Below are 26,964 nucleotides of genomic sequence, written 5' to 3'. Positions count from 1 at the left end.
TGCTTAATCCCCTACTCCTGTCTTGCCCCTTCCCTGTCTCTCCCCTAGTAACCACTAGTTTGTTCTCTGTATCTGTGAGTATGGTTAGTTATATTCTTACATTTATTTTTTAGATTCCACATATGTGATAACAAAGTATTTGTCTTTGTATGACATTTCACTGAACATAAACCTTCTAGTCCACTGACTTGTTGCAAATGATAGAATTTCATTCTCTTTTATGACTGAGTAATATTCCTTTGTATATATGTACCACATCTTCTTTATCTGTTCATCTGTTGATGGATACTTAAGTTGCTTCCATATCTCGGCTATTGTAAATAATGTGTCTATGAACATGGGGTTCATATGTCTTTTCAAGTGAATGTTTTTATTTTATTTGGATATATACCCAGGAATGGAATTCCTGGATCATATGGCAATTTCTGTATATATATTTCAGCAGTCAATCAGGCAAAATTAAAAAGAGTGATAGTACCCAGAGTCAGTGAGAATGAAGTGTTGCTCTTGGTGGGAGTGTACATTGCTGAAAAGCATTTGACAGTGCCTCAATTTTAAATGTTCTTAACCATTATCTCAAATTCTTTTAGGGAGTTTGGCTACAGAAACACCCATACAGGTGCACAAAGCTATATTTACTGAAACAGCCAGTATTATGGGAAAATATTGTATATACTCCAACTGCTTATCAGTGTAGGATTAGGTGAAAAATGATGGAGTAATTCTACACTAGAATTCTCTTTTAACAGAACAGACTCAACTGTATGCATGTGCATGGAAAGACCTCTAAGATGCTGAGTAAAGAAAGTAAGCTGAAAAGTAGTATGTGTAGAATGATCTCATCTCTGTAAATATATAATGTGTATACATACACACATATATAATATATATACATAGATAATGAGTGTTAGTATCAGCGTAGAAAAAAATTTCAGAATAGACACTGACTTGTTCATGGAGGTTATGTCTCCAATGATGCACATTTCTATCTTATTTGAATTTTGCAATCATCTTCTATAGGCAGAAAAAAAACCCTGCAAATATTTTAAAAGGGAATCTCTACTTCTAAGTCACTGAACTCCCTCAGCTTCGTTTTTTTCTGGCATTGTAGAGTGTATAATGTTATATTCCAGGAAATGTAGGGTAAAAACCACACAGCAGGGCTTCCCTGGTGGCTCAGTGGTAAAGAATCTGCCTGTCAATGCTGGAGACACGAGTTCGATCCCTGATCCAGGAGGATCCCACATGTCTCAGAGCAACTAAGCCTGTGCCCCACAATTACTGAGCCTGTGCTCTAGAGCCCAGCAGCCACAACTGCTGAAGCCCGCACACCCTAGAGCCCATGCTCCACAACAAGAGAAGCCACTGCAGTGACTGCCTATGCACTGCAACCAGAGAAAGCCAGTGCAGCAACAAAGGCCCAGCACAGCCCAAAATAAACGAATAAATACAATTGTGTGTGTATATATACATACACATACACACAAAACCCTGCACAGCAGGCAGAGGGCTTGTGAGCATTTTCCCCCTACTTTCATGGTTCCTTATATAATTGAGAGTATTGAGGGAGGGGGAGGGATAAATTAGGAGTTTGAGTTTAGCAGCTACACACTACTACATGTAAAACAAACAAGGTCCTACTGTAATGCACAGAGAACTATATTCAGTATCTTATAATAACCTAAAATGGGAAGAATCTGAAAAAGAATATATATATATATATATAACTGAATCACTTTGCTGTACACCTGAAACACTGTAAATCAGCTATTCTTCAATTTTAAAAAAGAGAATTTGGAGGGTCAGTAATGTCCAAGAAAATGTATATTTATCAACATAAGAGAAAAACTGAACCAAGTTACCTGCTGAATTGTGTTGATGATAGTGAATAAGCTTTGGAATGGAATCAAAACAGTAGTTTTCTGCCAGGTACAATTTGTTCTCAGCATTTGTATGCACATGGTAATGTTTGACAGTTCCTTTTTTATCACTAGTAAGGAAGAAAGAATGTTAGAATGTTTTAAATCAACAACTGAAGCTTGATTAAAGAATGATTAAATCATTGTCATAGGTATATTTTCAAATTTTGGAGAGGAAAGTCAGAGACGGTTTCTCAGTCTCGACATCCCGTGTTTTTTCTGGAGGTATACATGACAAGCCATAATTATGTAAGAGAGCGCCTCTCTGAACTCAGCGGATCCTTTGTGCTCATACAGAATTCACCTATCATAAAATTCCCCCTTTCTGTACGGTTCTTCCCTTAGTAAGTATAAAGCAGCTATCTTCCTTTGATGATTGAGAGCCCTGCAGTTTTTAGGATCATTATTCTGAAATATCAATTCTCTTTTAGGATAATAATGGAGATTAAAATGTGGGAAGAAATGGTCACTAGGCTGTGGGTGGAGGCTCTTTTGGGAGTGGAGTGTACAGGATGGAGTGGGTGGGAACAGCCTTTAATTCCTCTTGTGAACTTGTACCTTTTCCACATAAAACATTCTTTTTCTTTTGCTCTACTTGTAGAAAATAGTGGTGAATTGATGCATGTTGATTTAGGCTAACCAGCAATGATGTGCCTGTCTTAGATTTTAGAGTATGGTGTGGCAGTCCAGGCTTCCCTGGTGGCTCAGACAGTAAAGAATCCACCTGCAATGCAGGAGATGCAGGAGACAAGGGTTCAATCCCTGGGTTGGGAACATCCCCTGGAGAAAGGAATGGCTACCACTCCAGTATTCTGGAGAATCCCATGAACAAAGGAGTCTGGCAGGCTACAGTCCATGGAGTTGCAAACATGACATGACATGACTGAGTGACTAAGTGCGTGCACGTGCGCACACACACACACACACACCAGTCTAGAACTGGGTTTTGAGTAGAGTTCTGTTGCTGGCTAGTTACCTCATCCAGTTATTACAAAGTTCAGTTGAGATTATGACCATATCAGTTTGCACTATACTTGGCACATAAAAAACTATTAATATATTCTTATTGCTATAATACCACCCTTACTAGAACTGTAATTATAAAAAGAGAAAGGATGCTTTCTTGTTGCAAATGACTCATCGGCTCTTGGTCTTAGAATCAAATTCAGCCCACTGATGGTGTTTCATAAAAGAAGCCTTCTGTAGTCATTCACTGGGATTCTTTTCATTTGATTCCTCATCCGTTTGCTGATTTTTTTCTCCCTAGCCACCTTCAAAAATGAATCTGGTGTCAAGAAGCTTAACTAAGAGGACTTTTGACATTAGATTTGGCTGAAACTGGAGGGCCTGAGGGCCACAGGGATTTTGATATTCAGTGATCCAAGCCTTCTCTGCCTTCTTACTGGGTTGGCTTTAGTCACCACCCACATTTGCAACCTTGTGCATGAGGTGCACAGGGAATGTGGCTTCTAGCAGTGAAAGATGCCATGCGGATGTTTATGGTACATGCTGTTATCTCAAATTGGAAGTAGGCACTCTGTGAAAACATTCTTGAAATAAAATAACTTTTACATTAATTATTTTAAAAATACATATATGCAACACAAGATAGGGCATATTGAGAAGCCACCAAGGCCCTTCAGTCATTCAAGGTCATTCAATCCAACTGTTAAGAAAGGGTCGCAAACGTAGACTTTTTTTTTCAAATGGTCCTAATCAAGATCTGACCAGATTTCAGCAAAGACACAGGGATATGGTTGAGAGAACATGAACATGAATTCAGCTGTTGAAGGTCTGGCTTCAAGGGGGTCATTTATTAGTTTTGAGGGTGGGTCTTTGTAAGCTCTGTTTGAACCACAATCCTCTCATGTAAATTGGTGCAAGTAAAAACAGCTTTCCTGTTTGCTTCACAGGATGTTTAGAAGGAACAAAAAGGCTAACAACCAATGGGAAAGTGGCTTATAAAACTCTGGAGGGGAATCCTGATGTTGTTGATGACAGCTTGCTTGAGATGACTGTGGGGGCCTTATATACACCTAAGTGTTGGGATGGAAGTAGTGAGGCGGCTCATATTACTTTTTGCAAACAACAACAATAATAGTAAACACTTATTACTATGTGCCAGGCACTGTTCTGCTCAAATATGTGAATTAATCCATTTCATCCATAGAACATAATAATTGTTATTATGTCCACTTTTCAAATGAGGAAGTTGAGGCACAGAAATTAAGTAACTTGCTTAATGTCCTAATGTTTTGGAATGGCAGAGTCAGGATTTGGACTCAGAGGTGCAGCTTCACACCGGAACTCTTAACCCCACCAATAGGACAGCATCCTAGAAAGAAGCCATCGGCGAAAACACTGCTACACTGAATCAACCTCCTGCTCCCACTGGAAAGACTTACTAAAAACCAGACGTTGGGGTAGGTTTCTCAGTTCGGCTGGTGGCTAGAACCAAGAGTGGAGAGGTGCCATTGCTATTTTTCTCTTTCTAGGCTCAGGATGAATCAAGGGGGAATAATGCAGGATTCCTTTAACAAGCGTTTCCTGAGGCAGTCCGTATACTAGGCAATACTCTGCTGCCTGCAATGGGTAGGAGTGAATCACCTAGAAAACAGCCTCTTGAAAGTAGTGGGGGTGGGGGAAGGCAACTACAAATAGTCACATTCAACAGAAATACTTTGATTCCAAATTCCAGAGTTGAAAGATGGGGTCTTATCGCAAAATGTGACCGAATGACCAGGATATTCAAAGAACATACACAAGAAGATAAAGAAATCCACATCGTACTTACTTCATAGCCTTACTAAACAAGGACACTGTGTACATTCCCGCCTGGCTGGAGTTTCTAACCATAAATGCTCCTTCTTTCCCCTAAAGAGAAAGGCGAATATGGAAGGGACAGAAAACATTTTCATTATTCTTGAAAATGACTTGTGCTGGTAGGTGGTAGGAAAATAGATCTTTTAGATCCACTTTAAATGTCATTGACAGCACAGATTGCCCACTAGTTGGCACAGAAGGAACTCCCAGTTTAGCTTCCCTCTTTCTCTCATCCATTGTCTTTATAGGTTTACCCTATGAAGGGGACGACAGAGGATGAGATGGCTGGATGGCATCACTGAGTCAATGGACGTGAGTCTGAGTGGACTCCGGGAGATGGTGATGGACAGGGAGGCCTGGCGTGCTGTGATTCATGGGGTCGCAAAGAGTCAGACACGACTGAGCGACTGAAGTGAACTGAACTATGTGCCTCAACTCTTCCTCTCCAGTTAATTTTTAACCTGTGATAGTTTTCCCTGTTTGGTGTTTGTGCAAGCCTAACATTTTAATCTTTCAGAAATAAAATTTAAAGCCAGCTATTCAGATGGTAAAGAATCTGCTTGCAATGCAGGAGACCTGAGTTTGATCCCTGGGTCGGAAAGATCCCCTGGAGAAGGAAATGGCAACCCACTCCAGTATTCTTGTCTGGAGAATTCCATGGATAGACCATGGGGTCGCAAAGAGTCAGACATGACTGAGTGACTAACACTTCTATCACCATATCATGCCCTGGAACGTTTTAGAAAACCAAAGATGCAGACCAAATCATGTGTTAAATTTATGCTCAACTTTCCTTGCTTAATGTGCTGATTCTAAGCAAGTTTAGATTGAGACAAAGTGAATTTTAAAACTGTGAATGTGAAAAAAAAAACTGAGTTAGATAGTGGTCACCACCTTCTCGTTATTACCCCTCTAAGAAATAATTGGCATGCTGTATTAGGTTGAACTATAGCAAAGTATTATTTTTATAGGTCAAAAGAGTTTGCCATTGGTAAGTCCATTACCAACTAGTAACAAAATCCGATAGATTTACTCCCCATTGCATCTGCTGTACTCTGGTTTAGGTGCTAATGGTTTTTGTGACAGAATTGAAGTATGAGGTACAGATGGCCGCCAGTAAGTCTTCTCTTTGTATATTTCTGCTCTGGGCAGTCCCCTCCCACATTGACTCTGGGCTGGGCCATGTCATTTGCTTTGGCCAGTGGGACATTAGCAAACATGACAAAAGCTGAGACAGGCTTGGCCTCTTCAACCACTGCCTTGAGATCACCATGCTGTGAGGAAGCCCAAGTTAGCCACATGGAGATGGAACATGGCACCCACCCTGGTTGACTACCCCAGCTAACCCCACTGTTAGTCAGTCCACCAGCTAAAGGCAGCCACATGAGTGAACCTAAGCAAAACCTGCAGAAAAACTGCTGGCCCAGCTGCCTCACAGAATGGTGAGGAATCATACATCTTGTTTCCAGCCACTAAATTTTTGAATGGTTTATTATAGAGCAAAGGGAATAGAGGAAGGCTAGATGTGAAGGGCCTGGTAACCCATAAGCTGAACAATTAGCACTATGATGTCTTGACTGTATAATTAATGATAGGGTTTCTGCGAGCAGTGCGGTACCCTCAGCCCAACAACAGAAAGACATTCTTAGAGGCTATTTTAAAGATGAAACTACTTACCTTTTGTCTCAGTAACTGCTCAGATTGTGACCTGGAGATGTTACCTGCAAACCAGCTGCAATAGAAAAGAATTCCATTTTGAGAATGAATAGTTTTTAATTGCATAACTTGTCATTTAACTTTCTCATCTGTAAAATGATGCATTGGCTTAGATCAGCGGTTTCCAAACTTGGCTGCTGAAGAGAATCACTTGAAGAGCTATTTAAAAAACTCAGATTCCTGAGTCTCCACCACCCAGTTGTGATTCTGGGGGTGGGGCCTACGTATCTTTCCTGATTGTTTCCCCAAGGCACACCTCTCACCCCACTTTGGAATCTAGAAATGATGGAGACAGAGACTGTCTGTATGGTCACAGCTGGGCTTTCTGAATCAAAGGAAGCCTTCCAATTCATCTAAATACTAAAGACTAAAATCCATGATGAGAGGTTCACTCCCATTGGTTTAAATCTTTGTCAATTGTTAAAGTACAATTATCTTTGGATAATTTTTGTGCTGGTCTTTCTCAGTCATTTTTATCTTAGTTTGAATGATTCCAGCAGGTGCCTTCTGGAGGGTAAAAGTAGGGGAAGTGGAGGCAGTGACATGTACTTTGAAAAAGCTCTCGCTACACTTGTAGCCAATGAAGGAATAACAGGACTCATACAAAAACAAAGCTAGTAATATGTGTTTCCTAGTGTCCAGCTGACTTAGTCACTGTCAGGTAGCAGGTGTCTGAGAGATGCAGTGTGCCTTGTTATTCCCACTTCTTCTTAATGCCAGCCTCTAAGTCCCTGGTGGCTCAGATGCTAAAGAATCTGCCTGAAATGCGGGAGACCTGGGTTCAGTCCCCAGGTCAAGACGATTCCCTGGAGAAGGGAATGGCAACCCACTCCAGTATTCTTGCCTGGGAAATTCCATGGACAGAGGAGCCTGGCGGGCTACAGTCCATGGGCTCACAAAGAGTCGGACAGGACTGAGCAACTACACTACAACTAAGTCCAGGAGATGATTTTTTGTGCCTAATTGTTGTCCAATGATAGAATCTTAGATTTTGGAAAGGACCTTAACAGCCACTTAAGACCACTCTGTTTCTGTGTAATTGAGGTGAGCACACATTCTTACTTGCCCAGAGGGGTCCACTTTATGTCTGTATGGTCCTGTGTCTTTGTCCTATGTCCAGGTGTAACACTGAACAGTACATTCTTCCTCTTCTTAAAGCATCCTAGTTTGGACGTTCAATGATAAGGTCACCCTTGAAATAGGAATCTCCCAACATAAAAATGCTCTGATATTCAAGGCTCAGTTGTGCTACTATGTGAAATTACTGCATCATAACTAACTTCAAAATTGGACTTAAAGCTAATAAGAGCCTTCAAAAATCATCCTGATGAGGGCCTCCAGGAAAGAAATAATCAGCAGAAATGTCATAGGCTGTATCTATGAAGACAAAGCAAAATGAAGGGATGGGGGTCAGCTATGTAATAAATCCCAAGAATTTGTGCAGCCAGTTTAGATCATTTAGATTGGGGTGAAGTATATTGATGAGGATGAAAGAGGAGAGTGAAAAAGCTGGCTTAAAACTCAGCATTCAAAACACTAAGATCATGGCATCTGGTTCCATCACTTTATGACAAATAGAAGGGGAAAAAGTGGAAGCAGTGACCGATTTTATTTTCTTGGGCTCCAAAATCACTGCTGACAGTAAATGCAACCATTAAATTAAAAGATGCTTACTCCTTGGAAGAAAAGCTATGACAAACCTAGACAGTGTAGTAAAAGGCAGAGGTATCACTTTTCCTACAAAGGTCTGTCTAGTCAAAGCTGTGGTTTTTCCAGTAGTCATGTACAGATGTGAGAATCGGACCCTAAAGAAGGCTGAGCGTCAAAGAATTGATGCTTTCAAATTGTGGTGCTGGAGAAGACTCTTGAGAGTCCCTTGGACGGCAGGGAGATCAAAACCAGTCGATCCTAAAGGAAATTAACCCTGAATATTCATTGGAAGGACTGATGCTGAAGCTGAAGCTCCAGTACTTTGGCCACCTGATGTGAAGAGCCAACTCACTGGAAAAGACCCTGATGCTGGGAAAAATTTGAAGGCAAAAGCAAAAGGGGATGGCAGAGGATAAGGTGGTTGGAAGGCATCACTGACTCAATGGAGATGAGTTTGAGCAAACTCCAGGAGATAGTGAAGTACAGGGGAGCCTGGCATGCTGCAGTCCATGGGGTCGCAAAGAATAGGACACGACTTAGCAACTGAACAACATTTTCATTAGTAACAGCCCAGTTTATTGTCACCCATCCTCCAGTTTCATGGCCCAGAACCTCACAGGAGTTTCTCCATGTAAATACAGCCTTTTCAGAAGAATAGAATAGAAATATCTATGTCTAGTTTTAGAGGAACACAGAGGACTTTCAAAACTCACTCATAATCATCAAAGTTTTCCTCTTCTTCAGATGAACTTGACTCAGGGGAGCCCCTTAAGAAGAGAGGAAACGTGGTTAATACACACACACACACACACACACACACACACACACAATACCAAGAAATAATCCAAGTGCCTCACAGTGCCATGTCAAATCCCACCCTGCTTTTATCCACATAAATAAAATCTGCACTGTTAGATTTCCCTTTTTTGCACTTGGGAAGGGGTCAGCAAAGTGAAGAGAAGGTTGCTCACAAGCTGAGTTCATGCCCAGTCTCATGAGACATTGGCTCCTTGATACAGGAGGATCCCAGGAATGTAGATTTCTTTGACTCTGTCAGAAGAGCAGACTCATGAAATAGATGAAGTGCTTCAGGGGCAGCTGTGATATGAAGTGAGAGAAAGTCTTGGGTAGTGTATAGAGGTATTCTCAAAGAAGAGTTCCTCAACACCACGTTGTTTTCCTTCTGGCTCACATAGGTAGGTTCGTGTTCATGCTGACACCTGTGTATATCATGTATGATGGGTAGGAAATATCAGTGTAACCTCGGAAGTTATCCATTCAGACCACTGTCAGGATTCAAAGAGGCAAACTCCATGCATTTGTTTGTTTTATAGTCACCTTAAAATTAAAGGCTAGTTGCAAAATTTTTACACCTGTGGTTAGTTTTCCTGCAAATGAAAGAAATCCTGGCTGCAACAGAATATCTGAAGTTGATTTACCATGACATCTTTGAGGTGTTCTGATTTACAACATTTGTTTCCCTTTGATTACTGCATGCCAAATCTTCACTGCTACAAAAAAGAGAGATACAGTTCATAAATTTATATTTATTTATAAATGTTAAATGACAAAAGTAGTTGTATGGTTATGTTTTAGCTTTATTTAATATTGTGACCCATATATGTCACTTGGTGTGGAAATTGAAGCTAATGAGTCATTTTCACATTTTCATCCTTGCAGTGACCCCACTAAAAAGCAGTCATTTGATAGGATGCCTAAACAAAAGAGAGTTTTTAATAATGGCTCATAATAACCCCAAACAATAGAAAACTTGGGTTAATAAATCATCCTGACTGGGTTTGCTCTGATTTTCTTGTATGTGTGCAAGCATTCTGTCATTAATATATTTTAATATAAGTCATTTTCCTCTTTGCTGTTATGCTTGCAAAGGAAAGTCCTGAAAATACTGAACCTTTTAACTCCATGTGTACACACAGATCTGCAGGGTTCTCTTCACCCTCTCCACCCATCATTTTATCTTTTACTTGGTGTGTGAAGCAGCCCATGAGGCAGTGCTGACTTCTCCAAGTCCAAAGGCTGTTTTAGTTGGAAGGTAGGACCTATTTCCTGTTTGCCTTCACAACCCAGGCTCTTTTTCAAAATAACACTTCAGAGTGACAAGCTTCCTTAACAAGGAAGTGCTCCTCTGGCTGCAGTTCAAGGAAAGCCTGGAAAGCCCCAGCTTCCCAAAGAGCCTTGCTCACTAGCAAAGCTTTTTCCCTTCAGCTCTTTGTAAGAAAGCTCTTATTTAAAAATACCAAGCAATTCATTTAGCCTTTTTGTGTTTTTTAAGAACATGTGGAGAGTGTCCATCAGTTGTGCATCACTTAGGTTTATCCACATGATGGAGTACAATACAGACATTCACAATAATCAGGTAGTTTACACAACAGTGGGAATGTAATGAACACTACTGAACTCTACACTGCAAAATGACAAAGGTGGTAAATTTTGTGCTGTTTTACCACAGCTAAAACATTAAAAAATTAAAAATGTAGTATATCCTCATGTCTTCAAATAGGAAAAATGTCCCAGATGTGAAGTGAAAAGTGCAAGTGGCAAAGAAGACTATAGGTGAAGGTGTACATCCTGAGAAGGCAGCCACAGCCTCGTTTGAATACTTGTCATTGGCCAGTGATGCCAAAGCACGTTGCAAAAACCTACCCACTCTAAGCTCTCTCAGATAAAGGATATATTTTAAAGATTTGGTGTTCTGGAATGTGGGGTTATTTGGAGGAAGAAGGAAAGAAAAGAAAGGGAATAAAGTGCTCAAGTATTGTACACATCATTAGATTCAATCATCTAAATGGCAAGTCTGTGGTGCTGAGTCCCAGTGGGGCCACCACTACTCTGGGCTTCTGGCTCAGGCACTGAGGATTTTCTGAGAGGGCGGCCCTGTCTCAGCCATGGCCTGTGCAGGCTGTGCTGAGGCTCAGCTCCAAGGCAGTGCGGTAATACCTACTTGACGCGCTGTGCAGCTGGACTGAAAGCTGGGACTTACCTTCTCAGTTTTCTTAATTGCCACCAGTCAGGGAAGTCTTCTTTTGGAATATACTTCATGTTGATGTTTGACTGGGAGCCATAGTTTTTCTTGGAATCACTGTCATACTGGGCTAGAGTGGTACTTGAAGATGGTTCATCTACTTTGAGAATAGGAACTGCTCTAGGAATCTTCAGCTTTGGAGGACAAGAGATTCAAGTACATCACAGTGAGGCACAGATTCATGAGCTGGGAACTGACAATCAAAGTATATCAGCTCTTAAATTTAAAAAAAAAATAGGAAAGAAAGGGGCAGTAACTAGTAGTCACAAGACATGGAGCAGCTGGAACTCTCATACTTTCTTGGTTGGAGTATGAAGTGCATGACCACTCTGGAAAGTTGTTTCATATATCCTAAGACCCATATATGCCCAATAATGAAACCAAAAGACATATAAAAGAATGTTCCATAGCAGAATTATTTCAATTAGGTAAAAACTGGAAATGACCTCAATGCCCAATAATAACCTTATTGTGGCTGTAGTCGGTTAAATCATGCCCTTTCCCCAAAGATGTTTATGTCCCAGTCCCTGCAACCTGTGAGTATGTCACCTTGCATAGTAAAACATACTTTGCAGATATGACTTAAGTTAAGGATCTTGAACGGAGAAGGCAATGGCACCCCACTCCAGTACTCTTGCCTGGAAAATCCCATGGACGGAGGAGCCCGTTAGGCTGAAATCCATGGGGTCGCTAAGAGTCGGACATGACTGAGCGACTTCACTTTCACTTTTCACTTTCACTTTTCACTTTCATGCATTGGAGAAGGAAATGGCAACCCACTCCAGTGTTCTTGCCTGGAGAATCCCAGGGATGGGGGAGCCTGGTGGGCTGCCGTCTATGGGGTCGCAGAGTCGGACACGACTGAAGTGACTTAGCAGCAGCATAGCATAAGGATCTTGAAATGGGGTGATTATCCTGTATTACTGGGATGAGCCAGATATAATCACAAGGGCACAAGGGCACAAGTGAGATGCAAGAAGGTCAGAGATTAGGGAGCAGGTATAAAGATGGAAACAAAGATCAGAGAGGAAAGCAGATGCTACCAATCTGGCCCTAAAGATGGAAAAAGGGGCCAGGAGCCAGGGAATGTAGGCAGCCCCCATAAACTAGAAAAAGTAAGTAAATAGATTTTCTTAAAGCCTCCTAAAGGAATACAGCTTTGTAGACCCGATTCTAGACTTCTGACTTTAGAATTATGAGAAGAACTTTGTGTTGCTTTAAGCCACTAAATTTGTGGTAATTTGTTACAGCAGCAATAAGAAACTCATACAGCATTATATTCACACAATGGAATTCTGTACAGCAATTGAGGATAAACTGCAACCACATACAAAACTATGAGTGAATCTCATGAGAAAATAAGCAATAAACAACTATATACTTTATAATTCCATCTGTGTAAAGATCAAAACTAGGCAAATAATCTATGATATTATATGTCAGCCTAGTGATTACTTTTGGTGGAATGTAGTGACCCAAAGGGAAGATAAGGGTGGTCCTGGGGTTCTGAGATGTTCTCAACCCATCTGAGTGTGGGTTGTTACAGATATGTTTGGTTTGTGACAATTCATGAAGTTATAGAATGGTCTTTTGGACTCTGTGGGACAGGGAGAGAGTGGGATGATTTGGGAGAATGGCATTGAAACATGTATAATATCATATATGAAACAAGTCGCCAGTCCAGCTTTGATGCACGATACTGGATGCTTGGGGCTGGTGCACTGGGACGACCCAGAGGGATGGTATGGGGAGGGAGGAGGGAGGAGGGGTCAGGATGGGGAACACATGTATACCTGTGGTGGATTCATTTCAATATTTGGCAAAACCAATACAATATTGTAAAGTTTAAAGATAAAATAAAATTAAAAAAAATTTTTTTAATAAATAAATAAATTTTAAAATTAAAAAAAAAGAAAATTCATGAAGTTGTCCACTTAGGACTTGTATACTTGTCTAAGTGCATGTTATACTTCATTAAAAATTCATATAGATATATAATCTGAATTTAATTTTTTCACATATTTTACTTTTTTCCAGGGATTGACATCCTAGACATTTAAGCTATGATATTTATGAGCTGTGAGGTGCTTCTTTCCAAAGATAAATGCAGTAGAAATTTCCCTAAACAGAAATCTAAACAGAATGACTAGAGAACAGATTTTAATTTTCCTCATCTCAGTAAAACAAGTCCTTTACTGAATGATCTGGTGAAAACAAGCAGAGGAAAACAGGCTTTTCACAGTATCTTCTATGATCCCTGATCACTTAGGGCAGCTTATAATCAAAACAGACTTGGGAACTCTTGGCCACTGATTTGCCCAACTGATCATTTTCAACACATTTCACAAAGAATTCCTCACCAGAGACTAGATGCCTCGTTTGGGCTCCTAAATTTTCCTCTGCTCTTAGATTTGTTTAAAATAAACTTTACTGGAGCACAATTTATATACCACATGCCACCCTTTGTGGTATTCACCCTTTGTAAGTATAGGATTCAGTGACTTTTAGTAAATTTATCAAGTTGAGCAATCATCACCACCATCCAGTTTTACCATTTTCCATTACTTCTATAAGATCTCTTGGGCCAATTTCTAGTCAATCCCCATTCCCATACTGACCCTAGGTAAACACCAGTTGACCTTTGTTTGTTTTGGACATTGCTTTTAGGTGTTTTACAGAGCCATAATTTTCAAGCTTCAGAACTGAACCATATATCCAAACCAAAAAACAATGTCACTGATAACAACATAAAATCCCCAAACCTTAATAATTCTATCAGTTTCCTAGGACTGCCATAACAAATTTCTACACATTTAGTGGTTTAAAACAACAGAAATTTATCCTCTTACAGTTCTGGAGACCAAAAGTCCAAAAGCAAGTTTTCATGAAAGGCTGAGGGGGAGGATCTTTGCTTGCCTCTTCCAGCTTCTCCTGGGTCTAAGCATTCTTGGCTTCTGGCATCATAAGTCCAATCTCTGCTTAGGTCTTTAAGTGGCTACCTTCTCTGTGTATCTCTCTGTGTTCCCTCCTCTTATAAGGACATCAATAATTGAATTTATGATCTATCCTAATCCAGGATCTCATCTTGGTCCTTAACTAATTATATCTCAAAGACCCTCTTTCCAAATAAGGTCACATTCTGAGGTTTTGGGTGGACATGAATTTAGGGAGACAAAACTCAACCTGTGACAATAATGGATTTAGTCTTGTCTTTCATGTTGGTTTACAAAAATTATATGTTGTTTTGTTTTGGCTGTGCTCCATAGTATGTAGTTCCCTGACCAGGGATGTAACCCATTCCCCCTGGAATAGAAATGTAGAGTTTTAACCACTGGACCACTAGGGATGTCTCTAAAAATTATATGGTTTTTACTTTAGATAGAAGGAGAGAAGTAAGTATGCATGAATGTGTGTGAAAATAAGTACCCAAGCCACCACAGAGCTGATGGGTGGATGGAGATGCTCTCTTCATTTCAGGTGAGCTTCCAGAAAACTACTGGGAGCCCATGTTATATGTCTCATGGCATTTGAGGAGGCTGACACCTACCTGGGAAGCCTAAAAGCAGGAAGTTATGGCTTTGAACCCAAGAAAGCAGAGCAGAAGGATAGCCTGTACTGTGAACTTGAACCACATACAATTTTACTAAGCAGAGAGATCAAGGCTCTGTTTTCTTGTAGCCAACTCCGCCCTTGAGAGAGGGTTAGCTGGAAGCCATCTTGAAAGGAACTCTGCTCAAAATGAGTGAACGGACCCAGTAAAAAGTTGGAGGGGTAGAAACCAAAGAGCTAAGGTCAAGACATTTGCTCTGTCATAAAACTACACCCCAGGGGGAGATCCGTGAAAGTCTGATAAAGAGTCAGTGTTAGAAAACTGTCTCACCCAGAAGCCACCACTACCAAATCATGATGGGGCCAGCCACATATGACTCTCTTTTTCATCAGACCTTCTCTTCCTGAGCCTCGATCCTGAAAGGGTCAGAAAGCTTAGCCTCTCCATGACCTCTTCCCCAAAGCAGGCTGCCCTCTGATGCAGACTTGAGCTAAGGGAAGGGGGTAAGTTTTAACTTGAAATGGTGTTTGGAGTCATATGATTATAATATTGGCTGGATCACTTTAGAGGCTATTCTCATGACTACTAGTAATTGGGAAAATTTATTTCATCTGAGGTGACTGGAAAATTATGAAATCTACTGGATTTCATAGCCACACTAAGTGGCTTTGAAAAGATAATGGAGGGAAAGAATTATATTCTGCTTGTGTCCTGTGGTGTCCCATTCCTTTCCCAGGGCACTTACATGAGGCAGACTTAGCCATGCCAGTGGTAGAAGAATGCCAGCCAATAATAGCTGCGTTTACAGGTTAGAAATAGGCTTGGTTATCAAATGAAAAAATATAACATGATAAAATGGTTCTATGTTTGAATTTATTATTTGCTACTGCCATAGCTATTGGCGATAGCACACGTCTTCTCTCTCTTGCTGGGCATTCTGAATGAAGCCCATGTATTCTAGTCTTGAATTTGGCAACTCTTGGTTTATTTAATATATCCTGACTGTGAAAAAAAATTGAAATGTTGACTTACCACTCTGTCTGGGAAGATGGGAACCCCATGTTTTTCTTCTTTGGGTGCAGTGTGCAGATCAGCATCTGAAGAGTAAAACCAAGTAATATCAGAAGAAAATTTAAATAAAACAAAATAAAACACCCAATGTTATGAATCAAAAGAGTGAACTAGTTAGTGTGAGCAATATTCCAGATTATGTGGACTTAGACACAACATCTGGAGTGATTATGTTGCTCTCCTGTATGATATCCAACTCAAATACCACTTCACCATTGATTATCAGTATCTTCCCGAGCAGATAAGAAATTCAAGTTGCTCTAAATTCTATAAGCTGTTAATTTATACCACATTGCCACCTTGTATTTGAATAATAGATATCTAATCTCATTGGGTAGTGTCAGTGACCCTAGGATTCAGAATCCGTGTCAGATTCTTCTTTGATTGGCTCATACACAATGCATATAAATAGCTGATTTACAAGTGAACAAATCTATCCTAAACTTTTTCCTCTCCCTGTTCTTAGTATAATTGTTGGTTTTTCTTTCTACTCACACATGTAGATAGATATCCAGGCTGTGAGTGTGAAACCAGTATATGCCTTTTAAGTGGGGTTGCCATATGGTTTATTGACCCAGTTGGGACATTTCTGATGGTGATAGGTAGGCTTTTAATAATTATGCCAGGTCCCCAGCTGAAGAATGAGACTGTCTCAAACAAACTGGGGTGTACGGTCAACTGACTTTAGGCCATGTACTTTGGAAAGATGCCCAACTGTTTCCTTCCTCGTAGATGTGCCTGTGGGCTGCCCTGTAGCTCACAGAGGAGGAGGTTGAGGGAGTAAATTACACTTAGGCAGATAGACAATATCACAACTGCCTGTGAGCTCAACACCTCTACTAAATTCTGTAGTTTTCTTCAGAAGCTGGCAGAGAGCCTGTGGCACCCAGGACACATGGCAGGTGCCATGCAGACAGAGGCCAGGAAGATGATCCCAGGGCAGTGCTCTCTCTGGCCTGTTTTCTTGCTCTTTCTCAGGAAGTTAGGGTGAGGTCAGAGCTGGAATCTGGCCTGCTGAGTAATAATGCCGACCACAGACAGAAACACTGGGGTTAATGATTAATGTTACAAGGAAACATTACTCTCTGGCCTTCACACTGGAGGGAAGATCCATGCACAGTACATTTTGTAAAGTTCATTGAATCATTATCATTCATGAGTATAAAGGGCAATATGATCTAATTAAGATCAGTAAATATTCATTGTGTAGTTTCATTGAGATGGGAAACACAATGAATATTTAGTCACTGATTTTGCTCTAAAATTACAAGTAGTAACATTAACATGATTTTCAGTGAATTTGAATAATATTTCATGTCCCTGTTTGTTCTACAGTTCTTGAAGTTGTTATCATGCAGCTGATCTCATGTAATTCTTTAGTTATAATCCAAGCATATTTTGTCCAGGCTGGTAATACTGTTACCAAAACAAGTTCTCCTTTTTATTTATCAAGAACTTAATGTTGTTAAACAATGATAAACTTCTAAAATATATGATTGTTTCATGTAAGTATCCTGGTGATAGAATGGGACTCCACAGGGCACGAGCAGAAAACAGTATAATTCTTTCCCTCCATTAGGCCTTCAAAATCACTCAGTGGGCTTCCTTTCCCTGGATAAAGTCTCAGATAGATTTCCCTAGAAATATAACTCTGGATAGAATCTGCACATAAAGCAAACCCTACACTACCTTCTCTGTTGTTATGAGGAAATCAATAAACATATACAGAATGGCAAGTCATTTTAAATTTATCTTTGAAAACTTGGCCATCCATCATTTTGGTATCTATGGCAATACTTATATTTTATCCTTTGACATATTTTTTAAAAGAATGTTGGTGTTTTTAGTTTATGATGTTAGTTTATGAACCATGGTGATGTATGTTCACCACATTCTCCTCTTTTGGAGTTTATCTTAAACCAGGAAGAATTTTGGAAGGAAATAAACAGCTCCTTTCTTGATTTATGATTTCCCTTTAAAAACATTTCTCATGACATGAATGAATGGCAGATGTTTGTGTTGTTATTATTTTATGAAACATGACTCAGTTGACTCTGGAATTATGTTTCATTTGTCAGATAGCATGTTCAAGGCTGGGTATGCACAATGCCGACCAATCTGGCACATTTTGTTTTCCTGAACTGGCGAGCTGTTCTGGCGTTTGCCAGTTTTGCCTAAAGGGCATTGTACCCAGGGTCCAGCCCAACAGAGGAGTCACATTACATGCTTCCCAGAGAGTACATCCTGGGGCCGCTTTGCAACTCTGCTGGCAGCACAGGAACTTCCCGTCCACGAAGAACCCACTGTGGTACTTGATCAGCAGGTGGGGGTTGCCCCTTATCTCTGGGGAGCAGGCAGGAAGAAAACACAGCATGAGCAAACGTTGACCCAAGAGAAGAAGCACATTCAGCAAGTGCTGTCATCGTAAAACAACGAAAACCTCATTTTGCCTGTAACCAGCCTAAGAGCAAATGGTTCCTAAAGGATGTAAGTCTTTCACTCAGAAGTTGAAAAGCCAAAGAGAAAAGTCTAACCATGTTTATAGAGAACACACAATAACTTAAATCAGTCTTAAAAAAATACCTACTAGAAAATACATATACACATCAGCTTGGTGTTAGGATTTTAGAGTAGGACTAGATCTTAACAAGAAGAAAAGAAATTTCCAATAAACATATACTCCCCCTTCTACTTTTTATTTTGAAACATTTCAAGTGTACAGAAAAGTTGCTAGCATAGTGAAGGAAATGTCTATATACACTTCATACAGATTCACCTATTTTTAACTGTTTGTCACATTTGTTTCTTCTTAGTCTCTTTTTTTACATACATATTATTAAAATTTTATCATTATTTTGCTTAACCATTTGACAGTAAGTTGCAGATATCATGACCTAAATAATGTCACCCATTAATACTTTAGCATGTAACTTCTGTTAACTAGTACATTCCCTTATATAACCATAATACAATGACCGATTCAAGAAATTTAACATTGATACCATACTAGTACTTAATATACATTTTGTATTTAAAAATTTTCCAGTTTTTCCAATAATACCCTTTGTAATCATTCATTTTTTTCTGATCAAGGATCCAATCTAGAATCGTACATGGCATTTAGTTATCTAGTTTTTCTTGATCTAGAACAGTTCCTTGTCCCTTCTTTGTCTTTTGTGACTTTTGACCTGTTTCCACAAAGGATTAGATGGGAATATAATACTAAGGAATATGGAATTACTTTTCTAGGAGTATGTGTGTATTTTAAAAAAATGTGGGAATAGGGCAATGTTGAATGCAAAGAAATGAAGTTCCAATATTTGAGTATAATACTGTGTCTGCAACAAATTCACCTCTCTCAAAATGCAGCAGAGAAACCTACAAGGTCTTAGTAGAGAACAGTTCAAGAAGAGTCTCCAGGTAGGGAGGGCTGGTCTAGGTGTGACTTAAACTCCTTCCTTCTTGATTTTATATTCATCTTGAGGATTCCGTATTTGGATACCAGGAGAACAACATTCCTTCTTTACAACCCTGACTCCAGGAAGTGTCTGGGAATAATAGTATCTACTTTGCTGGGTCATTGGGAGGAGATGAGCCAATGTATGTAAAGCATCCAGCATAATGTGTGGCTCAGAGGAGGTGCTCGGTCAACAGTGGGCTTTAATATCATTTCTTTAGTTTAATTCAACTCAACTTAGCTAAAAAATTTGGCATTAAAAGCTTTTCCAAATATTAATGGGAATTAAAGGGAAATTATTACAGAAGTCACAAAAAGCAAAAGAAGTTGGTATTACAAACCACTAGTTCTTGACCTTAGTCCCTAATGGTCATTGCAGTTCTTTGGGTACATTACATGCCTTTCTGCTCTGTAAGGTACTGGTCTCTGTGTACCAGGGTTGCTATTACTTCCTATTACATGAATTTAGCTTTGGGGGTAACTAATTGTTTTCCAGTCAAGTCCAGAAGTCCACACTGCAATACTCCTACCATCTAATAATGACTCTAAGAGAAACTCATATATTAATATGTGTATAGGACTTCACATTTACATATTTTCCCTTACTTGCACCATTTCGTTTAACCTACTCAGCAAACTTGAGGGGAGCTGCTGTTGCTACCATGGCTCTTACAGAGTCAGGTAAGCTGAGGCACAGAGAGGTGGTGTCGCCTGATCGAGTTCACTATCTAGCACATTTGAGACTCAGACCTAAGCTCACTCTACTATATTCCAATGCTCACATCCCCATCTGGGAGCTTAAATTCTACCAGTAGAGCCATTCGTTTGAGTTAAGTATTGTCCTTACACCTTTACCCCCCTTTAAAATAAAAATATCGTAGGGAGAAACATCATAGTGACAAGTTACTATTAATTTTCTCTCTTCTGCCAAAGGATGTTACCGGGGCAGCCTAAGAATCACTAAATAAATGTTTCATCAAATTCCCAGTTTTGCCTGGCATTTATACTGTACTCTTAAAAAGTTGGATTTGGGTAATTGAGTTATATGTTCTTTGTAATTAGGTATTTGATGTTGGCCATGTCTGTTTAACTTCACTTATCTAGAAAACAGAGAATAATATTACTCCTTGCCATAGAGTTGTCAAGAGGATTACCTAAGAGAGTGTTTTACAGCTATTCGACCTAGTAGCTGGCAAACGATAAATACTTTGTAAGTGTTAAGACATAAATTTCTAAAAAACATCGAAAGTACAGTAGCTACAGGAGCTGCCAGAGCCCCATGAGGACCTAGACTTTGCTCTGATAAAGGCAAGCACAGTGGGTGGAGAGCAGGTGGCCTGACTTCCTCCCAGCTGCTGGATAGCACTACGCACAACGCCAGCTCTGTGCTACCAGGCAGGAAAGAGAATCAGATCCCCAGGCTTCCTCTAGGTAACAAAGAGAATGCAAAATGAGGGTGAGTGCAGCACGTTCTCTGAGGCTGGTAGGAAAATCAACAGATTCTCTCTTGGTGGTAGGCCCTTTTATTGCCACATCTTTCTCCACCAAGTCTCAAAGAACTCAGTCAGCAACTCCCTTTAATGACTTTTTAAAAAGTACCTTTTTGTAATGCTTTCAGCCACTGACTTCGGCTCTCTTCATTTGATGCATACACATAGAGAAGCCCATCTTTATAGACAATCTGGAAAGGAAAATATTTGGTGTGTTTCGATGTAACTGTGTTATAGTTCACTCTGGTGCAACTACAAAATTTTTGTTATTCAAAAGAAACATTGAGTTTTATTACATGATATACATTAGCTCTGAATTAGATTTTTAAATTTTAGTTATTTTTATCCTCTACCCTTCAATATATTTTATCCCAGATATGTTTACACTTCAGAAAACCACAGCAATGATGCATCTAGCAGCAAATATGGAGGTCTCAGCAGGAATCCCCGAGCCATGGAGAATTATAAAAGTATAAGACCTTAGACATTACAGATGTCTTAGGAGTGTTCTGGTCCATCCACCAACCCAGTGCATGACTCTCTTTGTAGCCTACTGCAAAGTGTTTATCTGCTCTATTCTGGAAAATATCTTCAGGGATGGGATGTCCTTTCCTTTTATTATGCCATCCTGGTCAATTTCCTTTCATTCTGATCATTATATAGCTCATGCTTATGCTGGGTTAAAATGTGACTCCCTACGGTCATGTCCCACGTTGGGAGTCCCTAGGATAAACAGTTTTCTATTTTTTAAGACATTTGGTGAGATGTGTGAACATTCTAATGTCTTCCCCAGATCCTTCTCTAGTTTATTCAGCTTTTGTGGGTAAACAATGCATTGCATTTATGCTCTTTTCTAGACAGTTTAACATTTTTATTCCCTTTCAACTCTACAAAAATATGAGATTATGCCCACTGTAAATGAGGAAACAAACTCAGAGGTTGAGAATATTTGTGGGGCATCAAAGCCAGTGTACTTTTGAGCATTCCATGCCATGCTGATATTCATTTCGAAGCTTCTGCCATGAGCACATACTCCCTTGGTTTATCCCAAATGAGTAATGTTCTTTTTTTTTTTTTTTTTTTTTAAAGTTGGAAGTATGGGTTGTTCACCAACTGGATTATTTTATTTTATTTCATTTTTGGCCACTGTTCCCTCATACTAGCACAGGGTAATCTGACCATTGGAAGGATAGTCCGTCTGTCTTTAGAGCAGACAGATAAATATTCCTAATATAATAAAAGCGGGAAGCTGTTAGATCAGGCCATTCCCATCTGTACTGTAGGCACAGTCTTTACAGCAGGCCAGTGTTTGAAATACTTGAGGGTAAAATTCTAACTCCTTAGCATGCCATGCAATGCCATTCATGATATGGCCCGGCCCACCTTTCCAGACTCTTCTGTCACTCTTTCACTGGGCTGCTTAATTCTAAGCACCATCTGGGTCTCTCTAAATATGCCATACTGTTCCACCTACCAGTGCCTTGACATCTGCTATTTCTTTGGCTTTGCTGCCCTCCTGTTTTTGCTGAGCTAAACCCCATTGTTTTTCCCAACCCAAGTGTCACCTCCAACAGGAAGTCTCCCTGACCTCTTAGAGTGAGGAGTGCAGCTTCTGCTTTCTGGGACACCATGGGTACGCTGATGTTTTCATCTTAACGCTCTGTAAATGCCTTGGGGACAGGGATGGCATTTTATTCCTGAAAGTGTGCCTAGTACCTTGCAGTGTAATGGAAATGCTCTGCAATTTTGGATAAAAGAGATCATCAGACCCCAAGGCAAGTCAGACCACTGAGGCTTACACACTTATCTATCTTTCTTTCCCTCTAGGGAAGGGAGCTTGGTGGATCGAATTTTAGTAAACTGCCCAACTCCCATCTGGGGATGTTACAAATTCAGAGAGAGAGGTTGAGAATGCTGTCTATGGTTACATAAATATAAGCACATGCCATCATCTTAATGAACCATTTTGCAATGTCTTTATTTATCCCCCAATACTGAGTTCGTAGTAGAAAATACTAAAAGAACAGCCATCCATCCAATGGATGTTACCTTTCCCCTTACCTGAAATGGGTACTGTCTCTCCACAGGGGTCTGCTCCTCAAGATTAACTTTCTCCACACATCTGATTTTCTTAATCTCAATCGATCCTTTTCTGCTGCCTCTTTTCTGAATTAAAAGGAAAATATAAGATGCCTCATGCGATATACAGTGGTGCACAAAGAAATGCATAAAGTTAAGGTTATGCTTAGGAGGGAGAGATTGTGAGATGACATGAGCATGTGAAAATCATTCCAATTATTCCATAATAGTAAAAATTCAATGACAACATAATATATTTTTCGAGTGTGGACATAAACTTAATTAAATTCCCCCAAAGCAAGTCTTCAAGCAGCACTTAATTATTTGATAATCTTGAAACACATTTCAAATCTCCTACCATATGGTTAATCTACTCAGTAACATCAAGGTTTAACTCCACAACGCATTTTCATTTTTCAATTTTATGACAGTATTTCAGTATTTCTACCATGATAGATTTCTCGGCTGCATATAAATACTCTTATTTCCACCCAGGAGACGCCAATAGCAAACTGTCTTCCACCTTCAGTGATGACAACCAACCAAAAATGGTCCCAGCCATTGCTGAGTGTCCTTTAGGGGCAAAATCACCCTCAGTTGAGAGTCAGTCTTCTAAAGTTACACTTTTCCTTAGTAAAGTTAACCAATGTTTGAAAAATCCTTTATCTTGAATTATGGGCTTCACTGGTGGCTCAGATGGTAAAGAATCTGCCTGCAATGCAGGAGACCTGGGTTCGATCCCTGGGTGGGAAAGATCCCCTGGTTGTTCAGTCACTAAGTCATGTCCAACTCTTTGCGACCCCATGGACTCCAGCACAGCAGGCTACACACTCCAGTACTCTTGACTGGAAAATTCCATGGACGGAGGAGCCTGACAGGCTACAGTCCATGGGGTCACAAAGAGTCAGACACTGAGTGACTAACACTGGCATCTTGAATTAATTATAACCTGGTTAAGAAAAGACAATGGGATAAGAGAGTACAAGTTGATTTTTACTGTGTAAGCTGAGAATTCTGTTTCCTTATATTAAGCACTAAGGCAATGGCACCCCACTCCAGTACTCTTGCCTGGAAAATCCCATGGACGGAGGAGCCTGGTGGGCTGCAGTCCATGGGGTCGCTAAGAGTCAGACACGACTGAGCGACTTCACTTTCACTTTTCACTTTCCTGCATTGGAGAAGGAAATGGCAACCCACTCCACTATTCTTGCCTGGAGAATCCCAGGGACAGTGGAGCCTGGTGGGCTGCCGTCTATGGGGTCGCACAGAGTCAGACACGACTGAAGTGACTTAGCAGTAGCAGTAGCAGTAGTGGAGACTTAAAAATAAGTAGTATAAAAACAATGGAATAAATAAGAGGCTTACCATTTTGTCATATTCATAGTAGGAGAGGTTTGTTTTGGTTAAAACAAAAAGCCGCTCCTTGTAATTATTGGGTGACATTTTCTTCTTTTGCTGTGACCTTTTGAGAAGAAGTTCTTCTAGAATGGATTTTGTGTCCATATCGTCGTCCTAAATAAAAGAAAGTGATTAAAATGAGTGTTAGCAGCATATGGCTAGGTTCTCTTTTAGCTTTCATAATTTTTATCCAACTATTTCTCGTTAAGGGATAGTATTGTTGTTCAGTCGCTAAGTCATGTCCGACTCTTTGCGACCCCATGGACTCCAGCACACCAGGCTTCCCTGTCCTTTCATTATCTTCCAGAGTTTGCTCAGATTCGTGTCCTCTGAGTTGGTGATGCTATCTAACTGTCTCAACCTCTGCTGCCCTCTTAATTTAAAAAAATTAGATTTAGAACTACAGAGGAAAATGGAACAAAGCACGCTCTTAAATGCATACATACCTGCACTTTTTCCCTACTGCCTTGGCTATGACTTATATAAATATGTTGATTTTTTAATATCATTTTTATGTGTGCTCATCCCCCACTTTGGATCATACATTCACCATCTTCACACTACCCTCCAGACCACCACATCAAAATTCTCCTTTTTCCTTAAGTATTCTACAGACATTTGTTGAATTGAATTGAGTATCATCCAACTTTTAAAAATTTCAACTCCTGACAGTTCACCACGTTTGAGGTAACTGATCAACTGAAATTTCCCTCCACTAATGGGGTCAATTGTTGGACCAAATTATCCAAACTACTGTGAGACTCTGATATTGTTGCTAAATGACACCACAACCCCTGAACATGATCAATCTTTAGCATAAAGGACATGGGTATAATTTTCACTATTTCTGAGCGTTAAACTTTTTCAAAAGTTCATCAAGAGAGATGTAAAAGAACTGAAAGAATCGGTGCTTCATAAACTAAAATACTCTCGCTTTTTCTTCCAGAACTGCATAAAACATTAAAAGTTAAGCTATTTCTGGAAAATGAATGCATTTTCTGATTTCTTCTGTTGCTTCAACCCTCTGTCTGATACCAGGTCTGGTAATGAAAAGGAATGGTAAGTAGTCAGTCACAAGAGAACAACTTCCTTATGTTCTTCTTTGCTTTGTGAAATCACATGGTTCTTAGCAGTCAGACGCCCAATCATTACTATCTTTTTTGTTTACTGATAATCTGAAGGTAATTCACTTTACTCACCTTAATTTCGATAGAGCCGAAGAAGTGTGCTTCTATGTCTTTAACTCTCAAGCTCTAGGCAAAAAGTCACTGCTCTGAGGCACCCCACTCATATTCCTTCTGGCTATGCCAGGGTCATGCATTAAAAAGAAGGTATTTGCATCCAATTCATCACTTGATCAGGAAGCAGCCACACAGACATTGCTCTGTCTGGATGGAGGCAGATGCCAAGTGAACCCATCCAATCACTAATGGGCATGGCCCTGGAGTATGATGGGCCCGCTGGGGTAGGGGAGTGGAAGAAAGGGAGACTGAGAAACTCAGCTTGACATAGAATAAACTATCTCAGGCCTAGACAACTTCCCTCCTGACATAGGCCACGCCACTCTAAAAATGGGAATCAAGCAACTCAGCTTTTATCGTTTATCATACATGGATCAGGCGATTATTTATGAATCCCTCTAACGTTCTCCAAGGGTATTGCTTTTCTCTTAGGCAGAAGTAGTAATCTTATCCATTAAATATAGTAAAGTCTTTGTAACTCTTTACCTTGAATATTGTTTTATCTGGAAGAAAAGTATAATTCCTTTGAGTGCTATTCTCTATGGTCACTGGTTTGTTTGCCTTGGACTCAAAAATGAGGCAGAGATTGGGGTGCAGTAAACCCAGCCAGATCTGGGAAGGCAGGGATCACATCTTTTTTCACCTTTGCCTCCATGATAAAGTCTACACACACGCCTGTTCAGATAAGATTATTTTCTACACCTATAGCCTATGGCTGGAAGAGAATTCACTTGAAGACTTACTGAAACTATGAAGGGTCTACTTTTTGTTAAAGTCTGCTTTGGAGGAGCCATATCATACTGGTCAGAGGTGTAGGGAACTTTTGCCTTTTAAATTTCTCCATGAAAAAAATTAACAAAGCTGAAAGAGAACACTGTGAAAACTCCTGTCAAAGATCTTTTATATCCACACCTGAAACATTCTTCCTCAAAGCAGAGTGGTAGTTAAATAGATGTGGTGGTTACTTGAATATAAAGTTAATGTTGCAACATTTATTTCAGATGCTGAATCAAGGTATAAAATTTAGAGCACTGTTTTAGGGAATTCCCTGGTTGTGTAGTATTTAAGATTCCATGTTCTCACTGCTGGGGACCAGAGTTCGATTCCTGATCAGTGAAATAACATCCCACAAACTCAAAAAAAAAAAAAAAAAAAAGCACTGTTTTAAAAATGCAAATTCCAATATCCAAGGTAGTGCACAGTCCTTCCTGGTACTACGTGTGATACACATGCTTTTCTGTTTATAGAATTTGCACATTCATCACATGAAAGATTCTTTCTTGGGGAATTTTATCTAAAGAATTAGTATGATGAACCGCAGAAACCACTGACAAATGAAATTCACAAAGTCTCTTCCGTATATTGAAGGGAAGAAGGACATTGACTAGAAAGGAAGGTACCAAGTCCTCCAGAACATTTTCTAATACAACTCCAAGAATTTATACACATTGTTGCATCTGATGGAATATAATTTGTCAAATTTTAACAAAAATGTTTATTCCAAATCCTAACCTTTGTGAATTTTTT

The 26,964-nt window shown here is 39.8% G+C and overlaps 1 protein-coding gene across 4 annotated transcripts in view; it reads right to left on the bottom strand.

Moving 5' to 3' along the window:
• The window catches only part of BMX (BMX non-receptor tyrosine kinase), a 44,924-nt gene that overhangs the window by 12,590 nt on the left and 5,370 nt on the right, over positions 1-26,964 (bottom strand). For 3 of the 4 annotated variants that reach the window (XM_006041541.3, XM_044936629.1, XM_044936627.1), the window contains exons 2-12: positions 24,164-24,310; positions 22,781-22,885; positions 20,829-20,910; positions 17,996-18,115; positions 15,734-15,798; positions 11,110-11,285; positions 9,548-9,619; positions 8,822-8,875; positions 6,420-6,474; positions 4,714-4,793; positions 1,863-1,990 (exon numbers count right to left, since the gene is read on the bottom strand). In XM_006041541.3, the coding sequence (XP_006041603.1) occupies positions 1,863-1,990; positions 4,714-4,793; positions 6,420-6,474; positions 8,822-8,875; positions 9,548-9,619; positions 11,110-11,285; positions 15,734-15,798; positions 17,996-18,115; positions 20,829-20,910; positions 22,781-22,885; positions 24,164-24,310 (1,084 nt within the window). The remainder of the gene's footprint in view (positions 1-1,862; positions 1,991-4,713; positions 4,794-6,419; positions 6,475-8,821; positions 8,876-9,547; positions 9,620-11,109; positions 11,286-15,733; positions 15,799-17,995; positions 18,116-20,828; positions 20,911-22,780; positions 22,886-24,163; positions 24,311-26,964) is intronic. The other variant, XM_044936628.1, reaches the window with a different exon arrangement.

The sequence above is a fragment of the Bubalus bubalis genome, chromosome X (assembly GCF_019923935.1).
Source record: "Bubalus bubalis isolate 160015118507 breed Murrah chromosome X, NDDB_SH_1, whole genome shotgun sequence".
Lineage (NCBI taxonomy): Eukaryota > Metazoa > Chordata > Mammalia > Artiodactyla > Bovidae > Bubalus > Bubalus bubalis.
This window is presented reverse-complemented; position numbering and strand designations above follow the sequence as displayed.